At 33.9% G+C, this 26,379-nt stretch overlaps 1 protein-coding gene across 3 annotated transcripts; it reads left to right on the top strand.

Annotated features, from left to right (window-relative positions):
* Positions 1 to 4: 4 nt before the first annotated feature.
* Positions 5 to 10,320, top strand: mus101 (mutagen-sensitive 101). 3 transcript variants are annotated; one of them, XM_076502170.1, is made up of 3 exons: positions 5 to 56; positions 2,330 to 2,796; positions 5,777 to 10,320. In XM_076502170.1, exons 1-3 carry the CDS (start codon positions 40 to 42, stop codon positions 9,868 to 9,870), a joined length of 4,578 nt encoding a protein of 1,525 aa, XP_076358285.1. In that variant the 5' UTR covers positions 5 to 39; the 3' UTR covers positions 9,871 to 10,320. The 3 variants fall into 3 exon arrangements, with proteins under 3 accessions (XP_076358285.1, XP_076358287.1, XP_076358286.1); XM_076502172.1 differs by having other exon boundaries at positions 55 to 192; XM_076502171.1 differs by lacking the exon at positions 5 to 56 and adding an exon at positions 210 to 349.
* Positions 10,321 to 26,379: the final 16,059 nt, after the last annotated feature.

The following is a 26,379-nucleotide window of genomic DNA, read 5'->3' as shown; positions in this document are numbered from 1 at the left end:
AGTTTCGTCAACTTTCGCGGGAAATCGAGCAAATGTGAAATGAAAGCAGACGAAAGGTAATTAGTTGGTCCTTAGTCTTAACTTTGTTTTCTTGGCCACGTAGTGATAAGATGATGTAATAATTTTGAACAGGATAAAATATATTCTGAGTAAGTTTATTGAAAAAGAACGAACAATTAAAATAATAAAAAGGTAAGTTAAGACATTCTAATGATAATAAATGTCATAGAAAGTAGCAAGACTTTGTATTATAATAGTAACTAACAGAAATAGCTAAGCAATACTCTTAGTTTGAAACATTAACTAGTAAATTGGTAATTTTGGTGTTAGTTTTCAAGTCGAAAATGATGTAAGCTTAGTTTTTATTTTCTTTTAAGATTTAGCCAAATTTCGAAGTTAAACATACTCGTTGGTTATACACTAAGTTAAGCCTAACGTAACCTAGACTAAAAGGAATAGAGATTAAAATTCTCAGAATGCCAAATTGAAGAATAATACGAGTTAAAATCCTGCTCCGTAGAAATGTCATGTTTCGTAGATTGGCAATAAGAGTATATATATTTGTTTTCATATTTTAAATTCATGACACTTCGAATCATAGATTTAAAGTAACCAAAGATAAATTGCCCTTCGCAGTCACATACCTGTGTAATGTTTCAAACGAATAATTTAACTTAACAGTACAGCATGAAAGACGGTGTTAAGTAAACATATAAAATATTTTAAGTATGATAAATTATATTGCATTTAAGTTTTAACTTTAACAACAAGTGTTTATTTAGAAAAAAAGATGTAACATTTTGTTACATAGGTTATTTTTTTATGATTGGCATTGCTGTTTAGATATTAAAAGTGATGTATTGGATGTTGATGGAAGGATTTGTTTTATTAGACTGAAGCTTCTTGTTAACTACGTATAGGCATTTTTAACAAAGAAAACATAAGGCTTCCTAATGTGATATATCACTTTAACACTGGAGAAAGACTTTCATTTGTTACAATTAAGAGTTTATGAATGCTTGAGAATATTTCTTTCACTGAAGAATCCCGGAATGTGAAAGGTATACTTTGCTGTTGAGAGATATAAAATGATGTGCTTTGAACAATAAGACATTTTGCAGAGATCTTATTTATTGTTAGATTAAGAAAAACAATAGCTTTATATTTGATATTAATATATTTTTTCACATTAATATGTAAAAAAGTAGAAAACCAACAAAGTATTTTATCAATACTTCTTTCTCGATGAGTATTTTGAAGTGGATGTCGAATGTTTTTGGTTAAAAAGTATAAAAAAATGAAATGCCTTATTGAGCTAATAAAATACAATTTTGCATATGAAACAACAAACTTTGATGTCTAAAGCAACTTGGAGCCCTCATTTTAACTCAAATATCATTATGGGTGTAGAGTTAAACTGAAAAAATAGTATTTGGTAACTTTTTGATAAAAATTAGTGTATATTTTGCATGTACAAAACATTTCATAAAGCTAAGATGTGATACATTTTTAATTTTTAGTAACATAACTTTTTAATACTTCCAAGTAGTGTCTTTTTATGTCCAAAATTTCTTACTTTCCACAAGACATAAAAAATTATGTCATAGAAGGTCATTTGAATATACCATCCAGAAGAATGGCTAAAAAAAACTGACTCAATTTTTATGGTAACACCTTAAAAATAGGAGTAACATAAAGTTTATCAGATTTTGAGCCACTTGCCAACTCTCTACTGACCAGCCAAGGACTGTTTTAGAAATTAACCTCAAACTATTGTTAAACTGAAGGTTTTTCAAAGTGTTTAAAAATATATCAGTTTTTTCTTCTTTTTTATTTAGTATTGATTTTGTTTTTGATATAATTAAAATGCAAAATATTTGATGCTTACATTTGTAGTTTTTCTATATTTCCAAAATGTCTGACAACACTAGTATTATGCAGGGAAAACTTGTGGTGTTTAAAATGTTTCTGAGCCTTAGTAACAGTTTTTTTGCACTTGTTTCTTTTAAAGTTCTGTTGAATGAGTGTATAGGCAGAAAATTTATCATTTCATTCTGTTTGATTATGTAATTGTTGATGCCCTCTGTAGACAAAAATACACCGTATTATTTTGCTCTCTTTATTTTTAAATATATAAAGTCAAATTATGGTTTTTGAGCAACTGTAAAAAGCAACAACAGAAGCTGTGACTAAACTAACAAATTATTTAATCTTTTCAACCAACATCTTCATAACTATGTATTTTACAAAAAAAAAAAAATGTTTACTGTATCTTGTGTAATTTTGCAAAACAAATTATTAAAATGCATCTGTTTCTTTATGGTTACAGCACCATGCAGGGCAACGTGTCTGTTTCTAGTGTTCGATATGAGGTCTGTTTTGTCATCCCAGATGGGAAACAAGTAGCTGACGTTTCAGAATGTATGCAACTTGCCTTTAGTTCTCTAGAAGCAAGTGGTATCAACTCAGTTTGGATCTCAACCCAGGCGTGCTTGGAAGTAAAGCAAAATGAAAATAAGCTTTATGTTTTTGATCCTCTCGTAGGAGTGGCCTTTGATCATGTTGCATCTTTAAATTGTAGAATCATGGGACCTCTTTGTATTTTGACATGTTTAGAGCATGGTGAAGCCCTACCAAAACGACCTTATCCTGTATATAGCTTAGCCTTTAGAAAAATGACTATAACATGTTCAAATGTAGACAAACAGACTCGATTAGACGTAGAAAAGAAAGTTCAGTTAATGGGTGGAAACTTCATCAAAGATTTGACCAAAAGTGTTACTCATCTTGTGGCAGGTAAGATCATAATTGTTTCTTTTTATATTTACTAGTAAATAGAAATTTTACGTTATATGGCCAGGTGGAAAATTGGAAATGTTAAAATAGTATAGATTTGAAAAATAAGTGTGTTTTTGAACATTAGGTGAGGAATCTTTAAAAACCCATCGTGTCTCTTTCATATATTTACACAACACTTCAAAATGCAGTCACTTCTTAAGTTAGTCATTTTTTTGTATCATTTCAGCATGTTGATTTAAAATCTCATAACTTGGCAATTTTTGTAATTATTTGTTAACGTTGGTAATTTTATATACCAGATAGTTATAAATATTTTGACATCATACAGTTACAATGAGTCTTGTCCATTTAAATTGCCTTGTAAATCAGTGCTGTAGACCTATAGTTACCTTATTTTGCAAGCTATTGTACTATAATACAAGGGTATTTTTAAGTGGCCTCATACGGAAGTCCAAATGAAGGAAATAGTATAGTCAATGCCTTAGAGACTGGTTTACCTATGTTACTGTTAGAAGTTATAGTTTGGTTGTTTTGGTTAATAGACCAGTGGTTAACACAATTTTTATCTGTGAAGTTGTTTACTCTCAGATAGCTTGTATTATTTGGTGTTTATTCTATCCATTATTAACATTTTTGTTAATGCTGAAAGGTTTTTGTTAGCTTTTGCCTTCGTACATAAAATATGATTCACAAACAAACTTGTACAATTACACAAGTAGTTGTAGCATATGTGCATGTTTTGGACTATTATCACAACATCATTAAGTAACAATATACACCTGAAAGTTTTAATTTTTACAGGCAGTGTAGTACAAGTCCTATAATGATGGGGTAATAACATTTTAAAATCCTTTAATAAAGAAGTATATCAAGTATTCAGCCAGCAGTTTACCCACCCATCCATTGAATAAGATAAAAGTATAGCAGATGGACAAGAATATCTTGAAAACTAAAAAATTGATTTCACTGCTACTAAACATTTTAGAAAATGTTCTTGTGTTTTACCGTATAATAAAATATTTACTTTTTCGATACTTTGATTGTAGGTTCTTTAATTTCTGTGATTTCAAATTATATTCCAATCACATTCGAGTTCAATAGTGATTTTAAAACCTTGTTAAATTGACAATTCATCTCTGGAAAAGTTGTGAATTATGATTTCAAATAAGAACTTTAATTCTGTTCAGGCTGATGAGAGATGTCACTGATAATTCTTTTTTTTTTCTTTCTTAAAATGATGATATTGAACCAAATAGTATCTAATATTGATTTAGAAAAAAACCTGGGTGTTTTATATTGTATTTCTATAATGTTTTAAGTTGTAAAGTTTTAAGACTTTGTTTTAAATAACATAAAAATTACTTTTAATCTTAGAATTTCAAGCTTTTTTGTTATTGATCAAAAAGTTCTGTTTTATACATGCAGTTAGTTTCAACTATGTTGATCTTATGAAAATACTCCTTTTGATAACTTATTGTACTGGTTACAACAACAACTGTTTCCCATTGCAAGTAATAATAAAAAAAGCATGAAAAATCTGACAAAGATTGGTGACCCCTAAGCCTGTCCTTTCAAAATATCTTCATTGTTTCTTTTGTTAGGCTAGGCAACAAGTTTTGTAAACAGTAGTCTTAGTTAGATTAATTATATCTAACAAATATACCTTCTCTTAAGTACTCTGATAGCCTTAAAAATATCCAATAAATTGGGTTTTGAATTATCACAATATTTTGCCATCACCCACCAAACTCAATAAATCTAACTGTACTTATGTCTTCTTTTCAAACAAAATTTCTGTAACTTTCAAAAACTTAATTCAATTTGTAGAATATATTCATGAATGATAAGAATATGTAAAAACATTAAAATCTCTTGTTTCAAACCTTGAAAATGTTTGTTGAATACCTTTGGTCATTGTTGTAAGAGATCTGTTTTAAAATTGTGCTCAAATCCCTAAGACGTTTGGTGTATGTGACAAATCATGTCTGTACAAATTTTGGATGGTCACTTTTTAAATCCTGGCTGATTCCTTAAGGTGTACTCAAGAATTAAAGAATTACTACTTTTGTAGCACAGTGACCTTATCTCGCACTACAGCTACCACTCGACTGCCACGTCTTATTCCTTTGCCTAATAATTATTGGTCTAATTTTTTCTTTCTTGTTCCAGTCTTTTATACCCCACTTAATTACTCTTAACAATATTTATCTTGTGATGCTCTCCAATTAAGACTGTGTGCTTTTTATCCTCATGCTGTATATGTGCACCTCATTCAGATAATGTCACTTTTTTGTAACAAAGCATTCATTAATGAGATTCTCTGTGTTATGATTAATAGAAGGTACTCTGAGCATTCTTCATTTTGCCTAATTGATTTTTTTTTTTACACAAGCCAGTATAAGATGTATAGCACATATTCCTGGATTATCATGGATTATCATCTCTGGCATGGATGTAAATAAGGTTTCTATTATCCAACCCCTGATATATAGCTACACTTAACAGTCAGGGGTGTAGAGGCACTTTTGATTGATACTGTCAGTTATCTTGTTGGAATGAGATGGAGATGTATTTAGTTTGGTGGTGTTCCTTTGGGGATCTCTGATGCTGTAATTAAGGCCAACACTGGACATTCTGGAGAGAATTTAGGTTTGGTAGAGTGACAAATCATCAGAATTTCTCCAACAAAATATATTTGTAGTCATTTTTCAACTGTGACAAAGAATTATTTAATTACAACTTGGAAAATAATGATTATAAAAACTATTTGCATAACATTCAATATGTTCATATTAGCCTAAAATGAAACATATACAAACATGGAATATCCACAGTTAATTTATTTTTCCCCTAAGTGTGTAGGTATACCCTTCAAAATATTTGTCATTTTAATATAATGCATGCATTTTATTTTCTTACCAGATTTTGAGATAAAATTATTTTGTGTAAACAATAATTGTTTTTTTTTTTTTTTTAGGGGAGGTTGGCTCCAAAAAGTACCATGTAGCTGCCAACTTTAGTCTACCAGTTATGCTTCCAAGCTGGGTGGAGGAATGCTGGGAACGAGGACAACATCAAAGGATTCATGCATCAGATCCATGCTTTAATATTTATCGCTGTCCTGTGTTCAAGGGGCTTAACATTACTGTTTCACAAATTGAAAGCGATGAAAGAAAAAAAATCCAAAAGATCATAGAAGACAATGGTGGAAGCTATTCTGGAGCTCTCAAAGCTAAAGAAACAACTCATTTGGTTCTTGTAGAACCAAAAGGAGAAAAGTTTAAATTTGCTAAAACATGGAGACTGTATTGTGTAAAAGTCGAGTGGATATATGATAGCATCTCAGCTGGGTATTGTTTGGATGAAACTTTGTATCAGGTAACGTCTGATACAGAACAGGAACAAGAAACATCAACACCAAAGAAAAATAGTGTTTATTCAAAACAACAAGCAGTTGATTGTAGTACAATAGCTAATGTTAGTGTAGCGAGTCGACTAGATGAAACGGCCCAAAGTGACATTACTATTATCACTGCAAAGCCCAACAAGAATTCCTCTCTCCTTGAAAGTTTAAATAATTTAAATGTCAAAGAAATTCAAAGGAAAGGTAACTTCTTAGATGGGTGTCAAATTTTCCTTTCTGGTTGGTCAGGCCAACTCTTAGAAAAATTGCAAAAGATAATCAATGCAGCAGGAGGAATGAGATTTGACAAATTAAGTGAAAATGTAACTCATGTTATTATTGGCAGTCATATCGAAGATCACATCAGACTGCTATCAGAAAATTCAGTAAGACCATTTGTTGTTAATTTGGAGTGGTTAATTCACTGTTGTAAAGAGGGTAAACTAGTGGATGAAAATCCATATGCTTGCTTAGATAATGTAGTAAGTAAATTTCAACCTGAGGCTATTCCAATTGGATCAGAACAAACATCCTTTAAAGGAAATAATAACACAGAACAATGTAACTCTTCAGAAAAAAACAATGCTCCAACTGATTTTAGTGATATAATGAACCAGTATCTTCCAAGTGACAAGACCATGGATAAAGTAGGTTTACTTCTTGCCAAAGAAGCCAACTTAGCACATGATAAAAATCTGTCAGTTTTAAATCCTCAAGAAGAAAAAGCAGACATGGATAATGAAAAACAAAATGATAATGAGGAAGAATCAGAAATCTACATATTTGATGGCTTAAGAATTACCATTGTTGATTTTGGTTTGAAAGACACTGAAATTCTTGCAGAAATGGTTGAAACAAATGGTGGAATACTAATAAGTGAGACGAACAAGACTACACCAGACATTGCTGTACTTCCTTTAACTGGGGGCAAGGCAGATGTGTGTGCTAAAGAAATTGTAACAAATTGCTGGTTACAGATGTGTTTAGAAAATGAGAAGTTGTTATCATTCAATGGAAATCCTCTTTTTAGACCCATTGTAGTAAAACCAGAAAATTGTCCATTAAAAAATTGTGTCTTGTCATTTAGTCAATATACAGGAACAGAAAGAGATTGTTTGATGCATTTAGCAGAGGTTTTGGGAGGTACATGTCAGGAGTACTTTGTACGAAAGGCAAATAAGAGTCGTGGTCTTCTGCCTAACACCCATCTAGTTGTTCAGAATCCAGAAGGAAGTAAGTATGAAGCTGCCAAAAAGTGGAATATACCAGCTGTGAAAAAGGATTGGCTTCTGCAAACTGCTGAAAGTGGGGAGAAAGCACTGGAAGAAGATTTTTTGGTAGATAGTGAAAGTGATAATGTTGAAGAGAAGAAGCAAATTCAAAACACAGAGAAAGGCAATAGTGAGATGCTTAAAAAGAATGATGAAACAAAAATTGAAGAACAAAAGACTGAAAGCTTAACTGCTGCAAATCAAGAAAAAGAACTGGAGTCAAAATTGGACACAAAATCAAAAATGCATGACCAGATTCTTTCATTAAAACAAGTGAAAAATGATGCTGACCAAAGAAAACCAGCTACCCCTCTTATCATCAATCAACGGGTCAAAGAACTAATGAGAGATGAAAAGGTGACACCTCACAGAAAGCTATCAGCTGGATCATCGACTGGTGTATGTTCTCCTAGCAATTTTCTGATTCCTGGAGTAGAATATTTTCCCCAGTATGATGTTACAGATGCACTGAACTGTCTGGATTCACCTGGAAGTCAAAGAACCCCTTCAGTTGAAAATAGTAGAAGACACAGGTCAAGCTTACCACTGGAAGATCTCTTTCAACACAACTTATCAGTTGCTTTGAAGAATTTTGGAGCTTATGAGCTACCAACAGAGGCTGAACAACAAAATAAAATAGAAAAAGTAGATATTTCTGAAAAAAATGCATCTTTTCACTGTGAAAATAAAATAGAGAGGCCATTGACTGGAGTTGTTCTCTGCGTTTCCAAAAAATTAAGAAGCAAGCAAGGTGAGTTAAATAAAATAGTTGGTTTGCTGGGAGGAGACTATTGTTGGACATATGATTCAAAATGTACTCATTTTGTTTACCAGGGTAAAACCAGTGACATTACCAGAGAACTGAAATTAGCCAAAGATCAGGGCAAGTCCATTGTTTGTCCTGATTGGGTGTATGCTTGCAGAGATGAGAATGAACTAGTAGATGAAAATTTGTTCCCATACTATTATAATCCAAGAATGTCACTTTCTGGACAAGTTTCAACCAAGAAAGTACATGTAAATTGTAGTCAGTCAGGGACTGAAAAGGAGTCATCCAAAACACCTGTGAAAGATGTTAAAGGTTTTGTAAATAACAGCTCTTATGAAATATTTAACAAAATCAAAGATGGGAGACAAGAAGTGTCAGGTGAAACACAAGCTGAAGTCAGCAAACAGTTGGAAGAGATTATGTCAGCAACAAAAACTGCTAAAGAAGGAAAATGTCTGAGTAGAAGATTAAATAGTTCCAGTGGTTCCAATTCTTCTGTAAATCAGAATTATTTGGATAGATTGAAAATTAAACCAGAACAAAATGTTCAATATGAAAATGCAGGATCTAATGGGGTCATAGCTACAGAAGCTTCACAGAGTGTACCTATAACTTGGGATGATCCATTAAGTCGACAAGAGAGAGAAAAAATAGCCGAACAACTTGCTAAGAATGGAAAACAAACTCAGGAAACACAGTCTCTTAGCCCAACTATGAATAATGAACCAGAGCTTGAAGTAGAAATAACAGAACCAATCAATGATAAGAAGAGCTTGGTCTCAGAAAATGATAAATCGACTTCAAATATAAATATTTCTTTACATGAATCACCTAGTAATACAGCAAAAGTGAGTAATCCAAACGTTATGAAATTTATGTTATCTGGGCTGTCAGAAGAAGAAAGAGTTGACTACTCTGCTCTTATAGAAGAATTAGGTGGAAAGGTGTCAGACTTGAAGTGTGTAGACAAAACAGCTACACATTTAATTATGAAACAACCACTAAAAAATGAAAAATTTTTGGCTAGTGTTGCATCAGGAAAGTGGGTCTTGCACAAGTCATATATGGAAGCTTGTAGACAAGCAGGTAAGTTTGTGGATGAAGAAGACCATGAATGGGGAGGAAAGGCTTGCCATTATCTTTTATCTAAGATGCCTGAAAAAATGGTCAAAATTGCTCTATGCCCCCATCGTTGGCGTGTTAAGATTCAAGATGACTGTTTGAGGAACCCAAGTTTGAATGCTGGTGCATTTAGAGATTGGAAAGCCCTTGTGTTAGCAGATAGGCAGAAGACATCCACTTACAGCCGTATTTTGACAATCGGTGGTGCAGAAGTGGTTCAGGCAACACCACCATATTTCAACCTGCAAGGTGTTACTCATGCTTTCATAGATCTCCCAAACAATTTACTGAGCAAAGTGGACTTGGAAAATTTAGCATCTGCTGGCATACATTGTGTGAAACCAGAGTTTCTAGCTTTTAGTTTGATTGAAGACCCTTCTCCTCCTCCATCTGACTGGCTAATACCTGAAGTAATGCATTTCTTACAGGATTCAACTGCAGATAAAAAACGAAAGTCAGGGGAAACAACAACCATAAATACTTCAAAACGGACTCGTAAGAGATGAACTCTATAACATGTTCAATTGTCAGTTTTCCTGTACATAAATTAATATTATAGTTGTACATAAAAAATGTTTAAAGTATTAAATTTAATGTAGATTTTGAACTCTGGAGGACTTGCAGTTCAAACAAAAAACTGTTACTGACTTGTGTATGTTCAGGCACTCTGACACTTCTTGTGTTAACTTGCAAGAAATTTTGTGAGTAAATAATTTTCAATCCTTTCTTAATTACCTCAGTGTTCTTCTTTGTATTTTGTAGAAAATGAAGCTTTTGCTGTTTGTCCAGTATGTGAATATAGTTACCACTTTCTCTAAAGTTTTATCAATAAAAGTAGTATTGACTTGCTTAAGGTGCCATGTATGTGCACTATTCTTATAACAAATGATTGACTTGTTTATTCTTTCAAATGCATCCCTTTCTATGAAATAAAGATTTTATTTTACCAGCTTTTATATTGACAGTAACATTGTTTTACTGCTATATTACATACAGAGTAGCTTATAGAAAATAAACTAAATGCTGGGTTTATTTTTTATATCTGTATGTACAGATACACAGAGATCCATGCATTTTTCTTGGACTTTCATTTTTCATAAATGTTACTGAAAGTGGGCATTTTTTTAATAGCACATCACACTTTTTATACATCATAGAAAAGGGCAGGATGTGTTGTTAATCATTTCTAAATAACTGTTTGCTCTCTCTCTCTCTTTTTTTTCTTCATAGAAAGACATAATTTTGTTGCAAGCCAAAATGATATTACATAAAACATTGCTTTTTTCAATACAAATATACAGCAAGTGTTGCAAATGTATGACAAATGTAGGTTTGGAATACTGCAAGTTGCCATGGTGGAGTTTAATAGTTGGTATGTGGTCTGTGGACTGACAAATCCAAGGTTTAAGCCATGATGCAATGGAACTCGCTCTAAACTTGAGTTGTGGATACATTGTGAAAGTGACAATCTTATTATTCAGTCCATAGAGCAGACAAGGAGCATATGGTGGTAGGTGTACCTAATTGGTTGCCCTACCTTTGGCTAGTAGTTCAATATTAGGGACAGCTAAATCTGAATTGTACAAATCCCTAACTTGGCCTGCAAAGTTTAGATTGAAAATTCTAATAATATGAATAGTTGAGTTCACCTGTTAAACAAAACCATCAAAAATGTGGTAAGATTTTGCAAATTGTAACATAGGTGCTTGTATAATATATTCAAAGCATTTTTTTAATCCAGTGAGATACTGATAAAAAAAAATAAAATTAATTAGATGCTAATAAGTCATTCAAATAGCATTGCTTATTAAAGCTGAAATTTGTTTCATTCCGTGCCCTTCTTTCTAGTCTTTTAGTTCAAATTATGCATAGCTATGTACAAATGGCCCTACTAGCTTAACACACAATCTCATATAAATTGTACTTGTTTTAATGTAATATTTTGTACAACATGGGTCCTATTGGTACATCTTGGCTGTTTTGTATTTTAAATTAAACTAAGTCTATTAATATATAATTTTTTAAAAAATCTTAAAGCCAGTCCTTATCATTCATGTAGTTGTGAAGCTTTCTCTTAAACTCATTTAAATTTACTTCTTCCACAATATCCGAAGGCAACCCTTTCCAAAGGCCAACTACTCTGTTAGAAAAATAAAACTGTCTTACCTAAAGATGATTCCTATCCTGCCAAAATTTACATTAATGCCCCTAGTACTACCCTTCTAACTGTTAAATATAAAAAAAGATGATGCATCAACATTGTAAATCTACTTTACAACCCTAACACTCCAATCAGGTCCTCCTAACTTCTTTCAAGAGAAGACAATTTGAGAGATTTCAACCCCTTCATCGCAGGTACCATTTTAGTAACCTTTTCTGAACCCTTTCCAACAATTCATTGTCTTTCCTGAGGTAAGAAGCCCAAGACTAAACATGATACTCCAAATGTGGCCTAACTAGTAATCTGTACAATTAAGTTATTTCTTTTTTAGACTTGTATTAAATATTTTCTATAGATACAACCTAATATCCTATTTGGTCCAGTACAAACAACAGCTTACTGCTTGGATGACTTTAGAGACTGATCATCTATTACAACCACCCTTTCTTTCATAACATGGTTAAGGTTCTTCCCATCCAAATTATACTTATTATTCAAATTATACTCACAAGAACACAAACATGCTGATTTTTTTTCAACAAACATTCAACTGTAAATTAGTTTACGTTGAAATCTTGCATCTTCTACAAATTACAAGCCCTTTTCTCTCCAAAAAACCTTCACCAGATATTTTCTTTATAATGTTATGGTCAATCCCACTATTCATTGTAGAAGAGCAATACAACATTTGTCGGTGGGTGGTGATGACAAGCTGCCTTCCCTGTAGTCTTACACTACTAAATTAGGGACAGCTAGTGTAGTTGTTCCTGAAGCCGCTTCGTGCAAAATACGAAACAAAACTGTTAAAAAGTGTAACATAATAAGCACGGGGAATTTTAGTACGTGTGTTTGACTAACACCGACCCTCTAGCAAAAGGTCTAAAGAATACAGTTCCATAAGATGCCCAGTTTATTGACTCCTCAGTTGCTTTATACTGTGGTGGAAGACACTGCTGTGCTTCTAACAGTAGAGAGTATATTAACTATCAAATATATCACCGAGGATTAACAAAATTTGATTGATGGAGTAATTGTAATAGCTCTTTCATAAAGTGGGTACTCAAATGTATTGAATAATTATGGCTCAACTCAATATTATACAAGAACTTGTAACATTTACACGTTTACTGCGAGAATAGCCTTCGTGTAGCTTTGTGCGAAATTCAAAACAAATTGAGAGAATCGGTGTATGGTGTACTATGATATTTCTGGTCTTCTAGTAATAAACATCTACGAAAGTTTAGGTTTCAGTTTATGTGTGAGCGATAAGTTTACGAAGTTTGATTTCTCGTGGTGAATAGAACTCTGGTAGCTCATTGTGTAGCTTTGTGCTTGAAAAAACATCTGTATAATAAGGGATGCGTATCATCATATTAGTCGTTACGTATTTAAATACAGAAGTTTTATCAATGGTTTGTTACAGAGGTTGAAAGTTTTATCTGTATTACTAACATTATCTTATTTAAGTACTTCACAGTGCTTATTCAAATTCTTAGTTTTGAGCAACTAAATGGCAGATGGCAACAACAGTAAAATAAAAGTTATCCTTTTTGTTATTTGCATCCCCGTCGCACCAAACATGCTCGCCCTTTCAGCAGTGGGGGCGTTATAATATGACGGTCAATCCCACTATTCGTTGGTAAAAGAGTAGCCCAAGAGTTGGCGGTGGGAGGTGATGACTAGCTGCCTTCCCTCTAGTCTTACACTACTAAATTAGGGACGGCTAGCACAGATAGCCCTCGAGTAGCTTTGTGCGAAATTCCAAAAAAAACAAACAAACATTTTGTTTTTGTTAATTTATGTTACTTTGTATTTAATGTTGATAAAAGAAGCAAAGACAAGTTGTAGCACTCAATACTCACCTTTCTTTACTGAATCATTAATTTTTAGTAAAAATACTTTATTAGAAATTCAGATTTTTCTTTTTTCTGAACAAAAGACTTGTGATGCTTTCTGAAAGTTTGCCAAATTTCGAGAAGATACATAAACGATATATCGATACAATCATGTCACGACACGTATCGTATTGCCCAAGCTTTAATAATGACGTAATGAGAAAAACATTATGTACATGTTGTAGTTAAGTGTTTTGTTCACCTATGAAAGTTATTATTAATTAACAAACACCAAGAAAGTAAATGTAATCATTACAGAAAAAAAAAAACACGTTATAAACGTATCGTAGTGAAAATTAGGTTGATAATAGGGTAACTACGTGAGTTTAATACACGTCCACGTGCTTTCCATATTAGAATTTAAAACTTGAAATGTCCATCGCTTAATATTGAGTTTGAAGGTGTATAACGGCACGATTTAGATCAAATCGTTGTGGTGTGTGCAACGCAAATAGTCTGTTGTTTAGCTTTTCGCTTAAAAACAAAATATGCTCGGCATGGCCAGGTGGGTTAAAGTGTTCAACTCGTAATCTGAGAGTCGCGGATTCGAATCCTCCTCGCATCAAACATGTTCGCCCTTTCAGCCAAGGGGGCGTTATAATGTGACGGTCAATTCCGCTATTCGTTGGGAAAAGAGTTGCCGTTGGGTGGCGATGACTAGCTGCCTTCCCTTTGGTCTTACACTGCTGAATTAAGGACGGCTAGAGTAGATGGCCCTCGTGTAGTTTTGCGCAAAATTCAAAAACATATCACATATTTCTGTTTCGCGAATTGGCTTTGGAATTTCGTGTTAGAATATCGGTTTCGCATCTGTAAGATACCACGAAGTATTTTCAGTACTTTAAGCTGTGGGTGCGTTACAAAAGTGACAGTTAATCCTTTACTGTGAGTGGTAGGATACTGGTGACTGGCAGTTGTTCAAAATTACAAAAGGTAGCAGATGACGTTAGTAGCGTTATTTACCATAAGGAATCAATACTATCATTCCAAATCTGTTAGAGTCGTTTGAAGCATTTTATTACCTATCTCCAGTGAGTCAGCTACTTACATTCTTAATTTTCATGGTTCGATTCCTCGCGATGGACAGATCGCAGATATGGTCTGTTGTGTAGCTGTGCGCTGCGTAATAAACTTCGAAATTGGTTTTATGTACAGTTATTGCTCAAAGCAGAAATGTCCTCCCAGGCCAGGTGGTTAAGGCACCCGCAATCTGAGACGCGTGGTTTTAAATCTCCGTCACACCAAATATGTTCGCCTTTTTTTGTAATAAAAAAAAATTGAAATAATTAAAGTTTTCTCATCAAAGTCATGTTATAGTACATTAATATTTTAACATCTTGTTACATGTGTTCAGGCCCGGCATGACCAAGTGGTTAGGGCGTTCGACTCGTAATCTGAAGGTTGCAGGTTTGAATTCCCATCACACCAAACATGCTTGCCATTTCAGTCGTGGAGGTATTATAATGTCACGTTCGATCCCACTATTAGTTCGTAAAAGTGTAGCACAAGAGTTGGCGGTGGATGATGATGACTAGTTCCTTTCCTTCTAGTCTTACATTGCTAAATTAGGGACGGTTAGCGCAGATAGCTTTCATATAGTTTTGTGCGAAATTTTAAAAAAACAACAACAACATAACAAATTTATGTCCAAACGTCATGTTCCCCTCGGTGGACACAGCAGATACCCCGATGTGGCTTTGCTATAAGAAAACACACACACACACAAGCGTCATGTTGGGGGTTGGATGCTAACTCGAATGACAGTTTTTGTGTTATGTTGCATTGATGATTTATATTCTAATTAATGTTTTTATTTGATTATTTTCCACATTTGCTCCTTATTTTCTTCTCATTCTAAGCATGTGGAGCTGGTAAAGTTAAAGTTAAACTGGATAGACGGTGTATTCCCAACATAGTTTGGGTTTTAGCTACACCAGTACCTCAAAAACCAGGATACATTACATAATGACCCAACTTATGATTTGTATCCTGGTGTTGGATTTTTGTACTATATCTGGGTTTTTTCTTTTCTCTACATAAAATTACATTTGATTAAATTTGGTCTAAAGTTCGTTGTGCAAAATTCATGCTGTCGTTCCTTTTGATATAATGTATTTTATAAAACCTTTTGTAGCTTTCTCAGATATATAATATACACATAAATATACATTACCATACATTCATATACGTACGACAAAACATAATATAAACTTCCATTTAAATCAAAAGACGTTAATCCAGCCTCTATTGATATCACTTTAATAGGTACATTGTAAAATTTACCATCCACGTGTTGTAAAATGATAGCAGTCCAGACACTGTTTGGACCAATTTGCTCAATATTTTCATTTACCCCTACAAGGGATCCACAGATACTTTATTTCATTAAATACTTTCCATCAACATTCTCTCTTTGGTATTAGATTCTCGGTCTATATATTTTGTTAATATCGATCCACGTTTTTAGTGATTAGTTTCACTGACGTGTGTAGTTAAATTCAGATTTCTTTTGGCATGTGTCTTTGGTCGTTGAATTATGTATAATAAGAACTGAAGTGTAAATTATATCTGGAGTTCATTGTTATAACAACATGGCGCTTTAGGTGTTTTGATCTCACAGGTAGGATAAAGGTTGGAAAAATATATATTGGAAGGAAGAAATTAGACTGTAAAGAGATCCGTATTGGGATTCTTTATATGCTGTGAACTTGTTCAGGTGGAGAAAAAGTGAAACGAACGTCCAAAAAATATAAGGCAAAACTTCATCAATGGGCTCGTAACATTATCTAAACTTCTGTGAAAATCGATTACTGCTTTACATACGTACTTCTAGTATGACAGTTAAAGCATCGTTTGAGTATGTGTGATGGCACATGTGTATTCAAATTATATAGTGAAATATTTTACTTAGTTTTGTATGTTATAACTCAACTGCATTATATTTGAAGAATACAGTTGTTTGAAAGACATGTTGAACATGTATTTATGTCTTTTTTATATCTGTTTTAATCGTTTTTTTAAATAGATTAAAACTAGGAAGTTGAAAGTAGATAGAAAAAATAAATTTATTAATCACTGCTCCTAAAGAAAGAGGTATTTTATGTATGTAAAAAATGTATTACTATTGATAATTGCGATATAATTGCGATACTTGTGGTGGAAAGTAGTTCTGATTTCTGTTGTGATTGTGTTTATATACTAAATGTACTCTGTACATAGTATGTCATCACTGATTATTTTTTTATGATTTTAAAACAAGCTTTGTTTTCACTCAGTATAAATATATTTTAAATTACTGCTCATGCCTTTTATGCTGTTATAAAAAATGTTTCAAGGTTAAGCCTACTTAAAAGACTTGTAGCTACAGCTGATCTTCAGCGTAGAGTTCGTTACTCCGTCAAATCTCTGAAATAAGGTTCGTTACTCCAACAGACCCCCAAAGTAGAGTTTTAACTCAACGAAACCTCCAAAGTAAGGTTCTGATCTACAGAGTCGAGTTAGAACTTTTAACAGATTTGAGGAAATTTTTGTGCTGAATAAATACTTGGTTTGGTAAAATCTTGGTCATTATTTGATTTTCATGTTTAATTTCAACCAACTGAATAATAAGAAAACTGCATAATATTACGGAGCATCTAATGACAACAAAACTAAACAAACAAACTAGTTATAAACTTAGTAAAACATCTAATTTTTTAAGCAAGGTGGGTTTATCTTAATTTTCCAATGAATAAAGTAAGTAATGGTGATTAGTAAATATACAACAGTAACTCTAATTAAATTTATTAGAACCACCAAAATAGTTGTAAGCGTTATAGTTTACTATCTATCTGCAGTACCTCCTGAATTGTTAATAAAAATACACTAACAACCATGTACAGTAATTTTTATAACAAAATTTTACTAACACATAACTTGTTTTGGATACGTAAAAATCTTTACTTTAACAACAGTGAAACGTTTTTGTTTGTTTTTTCTTATCTATCTACTTTCAATTTACCAACTTTATTTTATTATAACAGTGGAACCCTAGTGGCACAGCGGTATGTCTGCGGACTTACAATGCTACAAACCGGGTTTCGATACCTGTGATGGGCAGAGCACAGATAGCCCGTGGATTCATGATGAGAAAAAGAGAAAAAGTGATAATAAAGATGATGATTTATAATACGAAACGTTTTATTTACAAAATTCGGACGTTTTGGAATACGCTCATTCCACCTTCAGCGAAATCAGAAAATCGTGTTATAGAGATGATTATTAACTAAAAACTATGATTTTTATAATCACTAGTTTACTTAGTTTTAAATAAGTGTTAAACGGAAGGATTAAACATGGAATTATAGATGTAGTGCTCGACAGTCGAGTTTGAGTGTAACAATTTAAAGCAATTTTAGATCTAAAAAATTCTGTGGTTTTTAGCTATGAGTAAAATTTCTTCAATGTAGATTTCAAAGTTTTAACATCCTGTGTTAATGACGGAGAAATCGTTAACTGAGATGTTTTCACTTGTGTTTTCAGAATGGATGAGTGGCTGGTTGGTCTATTGGACACTCCTGAGTATTCTTCACATACTCTAGTTTTTAAGTAGCGTTTTGTTTTACCGAGGTAGGTGACCTTAGTCACTACACGATGTATACACGAGACATGAACGTAGAGGTTTAGGAACTTGATCTCTGTATTGAAATAAGTGGTCAATATGGAGGCTACGTCTGTATATTGGTCTGAACTCAATTTCAGGGTAGAAGTTTATATTAGAGAGGAGAGTCGTTTGTTTTTTTAATTTGTAAGGAATGTGAACCCATAAAAGAAGGAAGAGTGAGTGTATTCCGAAATGTTTGAACCTCGTAAATAATTTTTTTTAATTTTATATCAACCTTCTTTATCTTCATTATTTTAATCTATGTTACAACAAAAGAATGGGAAATTTATTGATTAAAAACATTGTTAAAAAAAGACAAAAATATATGGTCTACAAGTTTTTCAAAGAGTCACGTAACTCCCAAATATAATGTAAATGAGTCATAAAATATAAAAACTTTGAAAAGTAAAAGGCATTACTGTGCAGTTTAAATACATATATATGCCATCATACACACTCGTGTAATCTCTAAGCTAGATTAAAATATTTGGGACAACAGACCGTTTAGCATGTGCTGACACCTATTGTTTGAATTATATATTTTATATTTATAAATACGTATCGTGTTGCTGGTCGGTGAAAAAAAAAGTGTCGCTTCTATCTTGAGCTGTTAACATTAAGTGGCACGACGCTACCATCTGAGTCGATATTAAATCAAATTATTTGATTTTTAAGACAACTGCGTTTTAACAATAAATAAATTTAAATTTAATAAGGATACTGTTTTTCAAATCTCATTTTCAGCTTAAAACGTAAAGTGAGACTGTTTATTTTATCACAAAATAAATTTGTTGCAAACATTTTACTGGGTTTTAATCAAAAGTATTGTTATAAGTTAGGCCGTGGGCTACCATTTCCATCAGTTTGAACAGTATCACACAAACCGTGTACTCAAATTTTTGTTTGCATTATACGAATCGGTTGAAGGGTGAGTTTTTAATTATATCTCAAGGCTTAATAACGCCATTGTTAAACAAACTTTCACTAACATTCAAAGTACTAATATATATCTATATATTGCTACCTAAGTAATTTTTGTAACGACTCAGCATGGTCAGGTGAGTTAAGGCGTTCGACTCGTAATTCTAATGTCGTGGCTTCGAATCCCCGTTGCACCAAACATGCTCGCCCTTTCAACTCTGGGGGCGTTATAACGTGACGGTCAATCCCACTATTCGTTGGTAAAAGAGTAGCCCAAGAGTTGGCGGTAGGTGGTGATGACTAGCTGCCTTCCCTCTAGTCTTACACTGCTAAATTAGGAACAGCTAGCGCAGATAGCCCTCGAGTGCTTTGTGCGAAATTCAAAATAAACAAACAATTTTTGTAACGTTCTGTCCTCTCTTCCAGAGCCTTGACAAACACGCACAAAGGATAATGTGGCTATAATAATACAAAACCTAGACAGTTATTCATTAGTTTAAGTAACGTGCACTGAACGTTTTTTTTTTTTTCTTTAAAACTTGCTAATGTCGTTTTTGGCATGCATTACGTCTTATCGAAAAGCAACGTGTGTGTTTCTACGTGATTTTTATAATATAATAATAAACACTGAAAATGTATATTGTCTGTAATTTGTTACCTATATCGCTAACTTTGTCTTATTTACGTACTTCACAAGGTTTGATCAACTAACTGGCAGCTGGAAAGAGAAATCAAATAAGAAGTTATTTTGTGTTATTGTTAATTGTTATGTTAGTTTACATATCATGTTTCTGATAAAAGAAATAAAGACAGCATGTAGTACTCAACATTCGTCTACCTTTACTGAATCATTAATTTTTAGTAAAAATACTTTACTAGAAAATCTGATTTTTTTCTGTGCAAAAGACTTACAAAGTTCACTGAAAGCTTGTCAAATTTCGAGAAGATACGTAAATCGTATCACTATATCGTTACACGTTTATGATAAATCCTGGCAATGGATACGATAAAGATAACCAAGCAAAGCTCAGTAATTATGAGGTACAAATGAGATCTATTTTTTATTGTTTTACTTGTATAAACGTTTGAACAGTTCATTCCCACCACTACGTGGGTTATACCTTCTACACCTTTCACACTTTTTTTAGTTATTATTTTTGTCTAGTTTTTCTTTCCTTCTCTGACTTGTTTCAAATTGCAAATAAGAATAGTAATAACTTGGTAATTACGATTTATTACACTCGCTAGATGTCAGAATTAACAAAAATATATAGATGAATATAACATATATGGATGATACACCTTATAAAGTGTAAGTTCATCTCTACCTGTCTTCGGATTTACAACGCTGAAATCAAAGGCTCGATTCCCCTGGGTAAACTCAGCAGATAGCACGATGTGGCTTTGCTATAAGAAAACACACACGCACATCTCCGCCTATTCTGAACGGCGTATTATGTTTCTAGTACATATTACTAAATGTTTTTTTTGTACACTTTTTTTATATAAAATTAACATAACTGCGTCCTGTTGTCGGAAAATTTTTTTTTTTCGTTTTAAACTTGAAAATCTGTAAGTATTGCAAATATGACAAAGTTTAATGTATTTATGTTAATAATAAAATATAATATGATTGAAAAACTGTGGTGGTTACATCTTTTCCATTTCATATTTTCGTATAGTTACTTAAGTATCCCGGATTAAAAATCTACTATATTTAAATTATATATCTAATAATCATTTACGAATTATAATTATATATATAAATATATATATATGCTTCAGTGAAGATTTAAACTATCTAGTATGAAAGGTCAAATAAAGTGTGTCGTGGTTCTATTACATATAAATAAAAAAAAAATATATAATAATAACATATGTTAAATGCTAAACAGCTATTTTTAATGTTCACTGAGTCCTAAAGCCACCAGAAGAAGGGATTCAGGATCCAAAACATCATGAACATGGAAGATGCTAGTTTATCACTTGTTTTTGGTGTAGGTTTTGTCTTTTTCTTTGTTTCACTGCAGGCAGTTTTTCAAATAACAAATAAATGACGGCATTATTTAAGTTCTGATACAGAATACAATAAACAAAAAAAAATTCTTATATAATATATCCCTAGCGGTTAAGTCTGTGAACTTATAACATGGAAAATAGGGTTTCAGCACGTGCAGCTCATTATGATGTTTTCCGTTTAACAAGAAATAAGTACCTCGTTGATACAGCGGAAAGTTTAAGGAATTTACAACGCTAAAATCAGGGGTTCGATTTCCCTCGGTGGATTCAGTAGATAGCCCGATGTGGATTTGCTCTAAGAAAACTCACACAGCACACAAGAAACAATTTCAAAATGTACTTGTGGGCAAGTTTATCTCTCGAAATCGTTTTACTTAATGTTGTTTATAATGGTTATCACAAACTAAACAAGTTCACTTAATATAAATAAAACCAACTGAGCCAAACTTTCTTGTTTGTAACACTAAATTAACGAGAAACTAAACCTACTATGAACTTGTGTATGATTAAAACATAGACAACAGGAAGCGTGATAATCCGAACTCTTTCGGAAGGCGTATTTTTTTCTTCAATATAATATATTGGTTAATAAGAAACGTTAGATTATTATGTTGTAACCACGATGCGTAAATGTACGTAGACCACTCCTGAGAAGGAAGGATACAAAATCTTTTCCTTAAAGTTACAATGATATAAATTTATTAACAATAAAAAATATGTCTGACACAAAGAAGATCTATAACATTATTCTCTGAAACAGATTCTAAAGAATAAGATGTAGAACAGTATTGTCTGATAGTTCGGTGACAGGTATCTGGCACAAGTTAAGTAACAGTACTGTCTGACTCAAATTCTATAAGAGGATTGTCTGAAATAAATTTTGTAAGACAAGTTCAATAACAGTATTATGAGACACATTTCATAACTTTTGTTTGACGTCATCTCAGTAAAACTGTTGTTTCAGAAGAACAGTATTTTCTGAATATAAATTAAATGAAACAAGTTATTGTCAGAAAGAGTTCACTAATAGTATTTATTGTCTGACACGAGTGAGTAACGGTATTTACTGTCTGACACGAGTGAGTAACGGTATTTACTGTCTGACACGAGGTAAGTAACGGTATTTACTGTCTGACACGAGGTGAGTAACGGTATTTACTGTCTGACACGAGGTGAGTAACGGTATTTACTGTCTGACAAGAGGTGAGTAACGGTATTTACTGTCTGACACGAAGTGAGTAACGTTATTTACTGTCTGACACGAGGTGAGTAACGTTATTTACTGTATGACACGAAGTGAGTAATGGTATTTACTGTCTGACATGAGGTGAGTAACGTTATTTACTGTATGACACGAAGTGAGTAATGGTATTTACTGTATGACACGAGGTGAGTAATGGTATTTACTGTCTGACACGAAGTGAGTAATGGTATTTACTGTCTGACACGAGGTGAGTAACAGTATTTACTGTCTGACACGAAGTGAGTAACGTTATTTACTCTCTGACACGAGGTGAGTAACGTTATTTACTGTATGACACGAAGTGAGTAATGGTATTTACTGTCTGACATGAGGTGAGTAACGGTATTTACTGTCTGGCACGAGTGAGTAACGGTATTTACTCTCTGACACGAGGTGAGTAACAGTATTTACTGTTTGACACGAGGTGAGTAACGGTATTTACTGTCTGACACGTGGTGAGTAACGTTATTTACTCTTTGACACGAAGTGAGTAATGGTATTTATTGTCTGACACGTGGTGAGTAACGTTATTTACTCTATGACACGAAGTGAGTAATGGTATTTATTGTCTGACACGTGGCGAGTAACGTTATTTACTGTATGACACGAAGTGAGTAACGTTATTTACTGTCTGACACGAGGTGAGTAACGTTATTTACTGTATGACACGAAGTGAGTAATGGTATTTACTGTCTGACACGTGGTGAGTAATGGTATTTACTGTCTGACACGAGGTGAGTAACAGTATTTACTGTCTGACACGAGTGAGTAACGGTATTTACTGTCTGGCACGAGTGAGTAACGGTATTTACTGTCTGACACGAGGTGAGTAACAGTATTTACTGCCTGACACGAGTGAGTAACGGTATTTACTGTCTGACACGTGGTGAGTAATGGTATTTATTGTCTGACACGTGGTGAGTAACAGTACTTACTGTCTGACACGAGGTGAGTAACGGTATTTACTGTCTGACATGAGTGAGTAACTGTACTTACTCTCTGACACGAAATGAGTAACTGTACTTATTGTCTGACACGAGTTCACTATATCATTCATTCCCAAAACAAGTTTTGTAACAAGTCGTGTTTTCCAAATTCACTAACAGTATTACCTGACGTGAGCATGGTAATAGATCACTATTCTTTTATTTGTTCAAAGAAGCAGATTTCTCAAATTATAAATATTTCTAGTACACTTCGCTTTATTTATATTGTTAGAAAAAGAAAAATGTACTTTAAACTCATAATAATCTCTACGTCGATTTTGTTAAATTGCTAGTTGTTACTAAACTTTTTGCCCTCCGATAAAATTCGCCGACGTACATAGCCATTAATGTATGCTCAATAATTAGAACAGAAATTATCGTTAAAAGGTTTGCTTGTTTGTTTGTTTTGAATTTCGCGCAAAGCTACTCGAGGGCTATCTGCGCTAGCCGTCCCTAATTTAGCAGTGTAAGACTAGAGGGAAGGCAGCTAGTCATCGTCATCCACCGCCAACTCTTGAGCTACTCTTTTACCAACGAATAGTGAGATTGACCGTCACATTATAACGCCCCCACGGCTGAAAGGGCGAGCATTTTGGTGCGACCGGGATTCGAATCCGCGACCCTCGGATTACGAGTCGGACGCCTTAATACGCTTGGCAATGTCGGGCCCCGTTAAAAGGTGAAATAAGTGTTTCCGTATTTTACTTTAAGACAAGAAGTGAGGGATCACGACTCGCAATCTGCGAGTCGCGGGTTCGAGTCTCCATTACACCAAACATACTCGCCCTTTCAGCCGTGGTGGCGTTATAATATTATAGTCAATCCCACTCTTCGTTGGTTAAAAAGTAACCCACAAGTTGGTTGTGGGTGATAATGGCGAATTGCCTTCCTTCTAGTTTTACACTGCAAAAGTAGGGACGGCTAGCGCAGATAGCCCCAGTGTAGCTTTGCGCGATTTTCAAAAACAAATTTCTACCATAATCTCTTCATATATTATATACAAAGGCAAAGTGCCTGATGTGTCAAGTTCTCGTGAGACCTGGCTAAGCCCATTTTCATCTCATCTGGCAAAGGAGCTCGGATACCCCCCCCCCAACACAATAACAGAGTTTAGCATATCATTTAGAGTGTATCGCTTAATGCCCCTAATGAGAATTCATCCGATCGAGAAGATTAGTACACAAATACATGAAACCATTTGTAGCTCGCGTACCTTTACCTCGGTTGATATACAAATATAATACAATCGGATGAACGATTATTGTGTAACAGCTCAAAATAGTGAAAGAGAGCAATCAATCCATGCTTCTATTTAGAGCATTAGTTTAAGCACGCCATTGTCATGTCCTTTTGGTGGATACATATATGTATATATAGAGAGAAAAAATTAAAAGAAAGACAGAGATTGCTGTTACCTTATTTTTAGTCCTGAAATTAATTAGTTGACTCCCTGTCGAACTTTCTTTCTGACTTTCATTCGCAATTTGCGAGTCGCAGGTTCGAATCTCCGCCACACCCATTATGTTCGCCTTTTCAGCTGTGGGGGCGCTATAATGTGACAGTCAATCCCACTATTCGTTGGTAAAAGAATAGCTCAAGAGTTGACGGTGGGTGGTAATGACTAATTGCCTTCCCTTAGTCTTATACTGCTAAATTAGAGATGGCTAGCGCAGATAGCCCTTGAGTAGCTGTGCGCGAAATTCATAAATAAACAAATAAACAAAAAAATCCACGATTTCACGCGGAGGTGAGCTTTGAAACTGACTTTTCTTCTGTAACTTATCCATTCTCATAACTTATTTTTGGCTTGTAATGCACTTATAAAATTATTGGTATATATATATATCTTGTTCTTAATACAATCAACTAGAAATAAAGACGTTTTATAGTTATCGCATGACGAGTTATTGATAATTGTTTGTGTTGCAGTAAAATCAGAGGTGTAATTACTCGTCACCTGTGTAATTTAAACTGTATAGACTCTTAACCTTTCTTGAAATGGTGATAATCTGACACCTGCCAAAGCAAGAATTTACGGGTCAACTCGACTTTACGTGCATGCGCGGCGGGCGCGTGCTTCGTCTGGCGCCTTCCTCTGCAACACGCGCCTAAGGTTGCGTTAAACACGATAATCATCTGACACTAACTCCACAGGGCGGGTGTTCGCACGTACATGCATGTGTTCCAAGGAGATCAACTATAAGGAGTCCAGGGAACATTACAAGGACGGTGAGGACAACAACCGTCTTCTGATCTCTGTCTTTGTGATGGGGTATTTCGATAGGGAATCTTTTAATGTTCATTTCACCAATAATCACCCTTCAGTGACGTATGGTAGAGCAATTCTCAGGTCATCAACGTACACGAATCTCAACCATCATAACGTTCATGGTTTGGTATTTAGGCCAACGGCTGACCTCTTAGCACCACTATCGGTCACATCGTAGAAGGTCCGAAAGTTGTAAAATATTTTCTTTGGAACTACTCAGTGTAGTGGGAAAATCTCCAAAACGGATCCGTAATAAAGTTGGCAGGATAACATCCGTGGTTTCTTAACGTGTTACAACCTAAGGTTATAGTTCTTTCACCTGTAAAAAACCATTGCAATCTTAAGAGAACACTGACTTAGTATGAACCTAGTACACTGGAACACGATCTGCTTCTAGTGTATGATAAAGCATAGGTGAGCTTGCATCAACTGAGTGAATTCATTGAGTGTTGTTTTATAGATATTGGCCTCAACTTCATCAGGGACCAACCCCTCGTAAACAACCGGAGCTCCACAGCATAAACAGACAGCCTTCGCTGGAGCTTAGATGAAGCATTTGCTTTGGATTATTCATGAACCGTAGGGGTTCCTTTAACTAAAAAAGCTCCAAACGAGTAGCACTATCAAAATGCAAGATTGTTAAAGGTTCCCTGTGAGGTTAAGAGTGCCCTCTATGGAATTTGTTGACCTTGTTCATTCGGATCAATTACTTCTCCATTAGATAAAACTAGTTAAGGTATGCGCAATAGTTAGAGTATAAATAATACAAATTAACTTTCATAATAGAACCAGTAAACGCATGTTAAAAACCGTATTATACCTAACTGTCGTGCGCGAACTCGAAAAAATACACAATTATAAAGACCCAAGGCTTACGTA

The sequence above is a fragment of the Tachypleus tridentatus genome, chromosome 5, assembly GCF_004210375.1.
Source record: "Tachypleus tridentatus isolate NWPU-2018 chromosome 5, ASM421037v1, whole genome shotgun sequence".
Lineage (NCBI taxonomy): Eukaryota > Metazoa > Arthropoda > Merostomata > Xiphosura > Limulidae > Tachypleus > Tachypleus tridentatus.
This window is presented reverse-complemented; position numbering and strand designations above follow the sequence as displayed.

What these genes read in the sequence shown, in the direction of transcription:
- mus101 (XM_076502170.1), top strand. An exon ending in TGTTACTCATCTTGTGGCAG is followed by an intron (nt 2,797 to 5,776) that starts GTAAGATCATAA and finishes TTTTTTTTTTAG; the next exon opens with GGGAGGTTGGCTCCAAAAAG.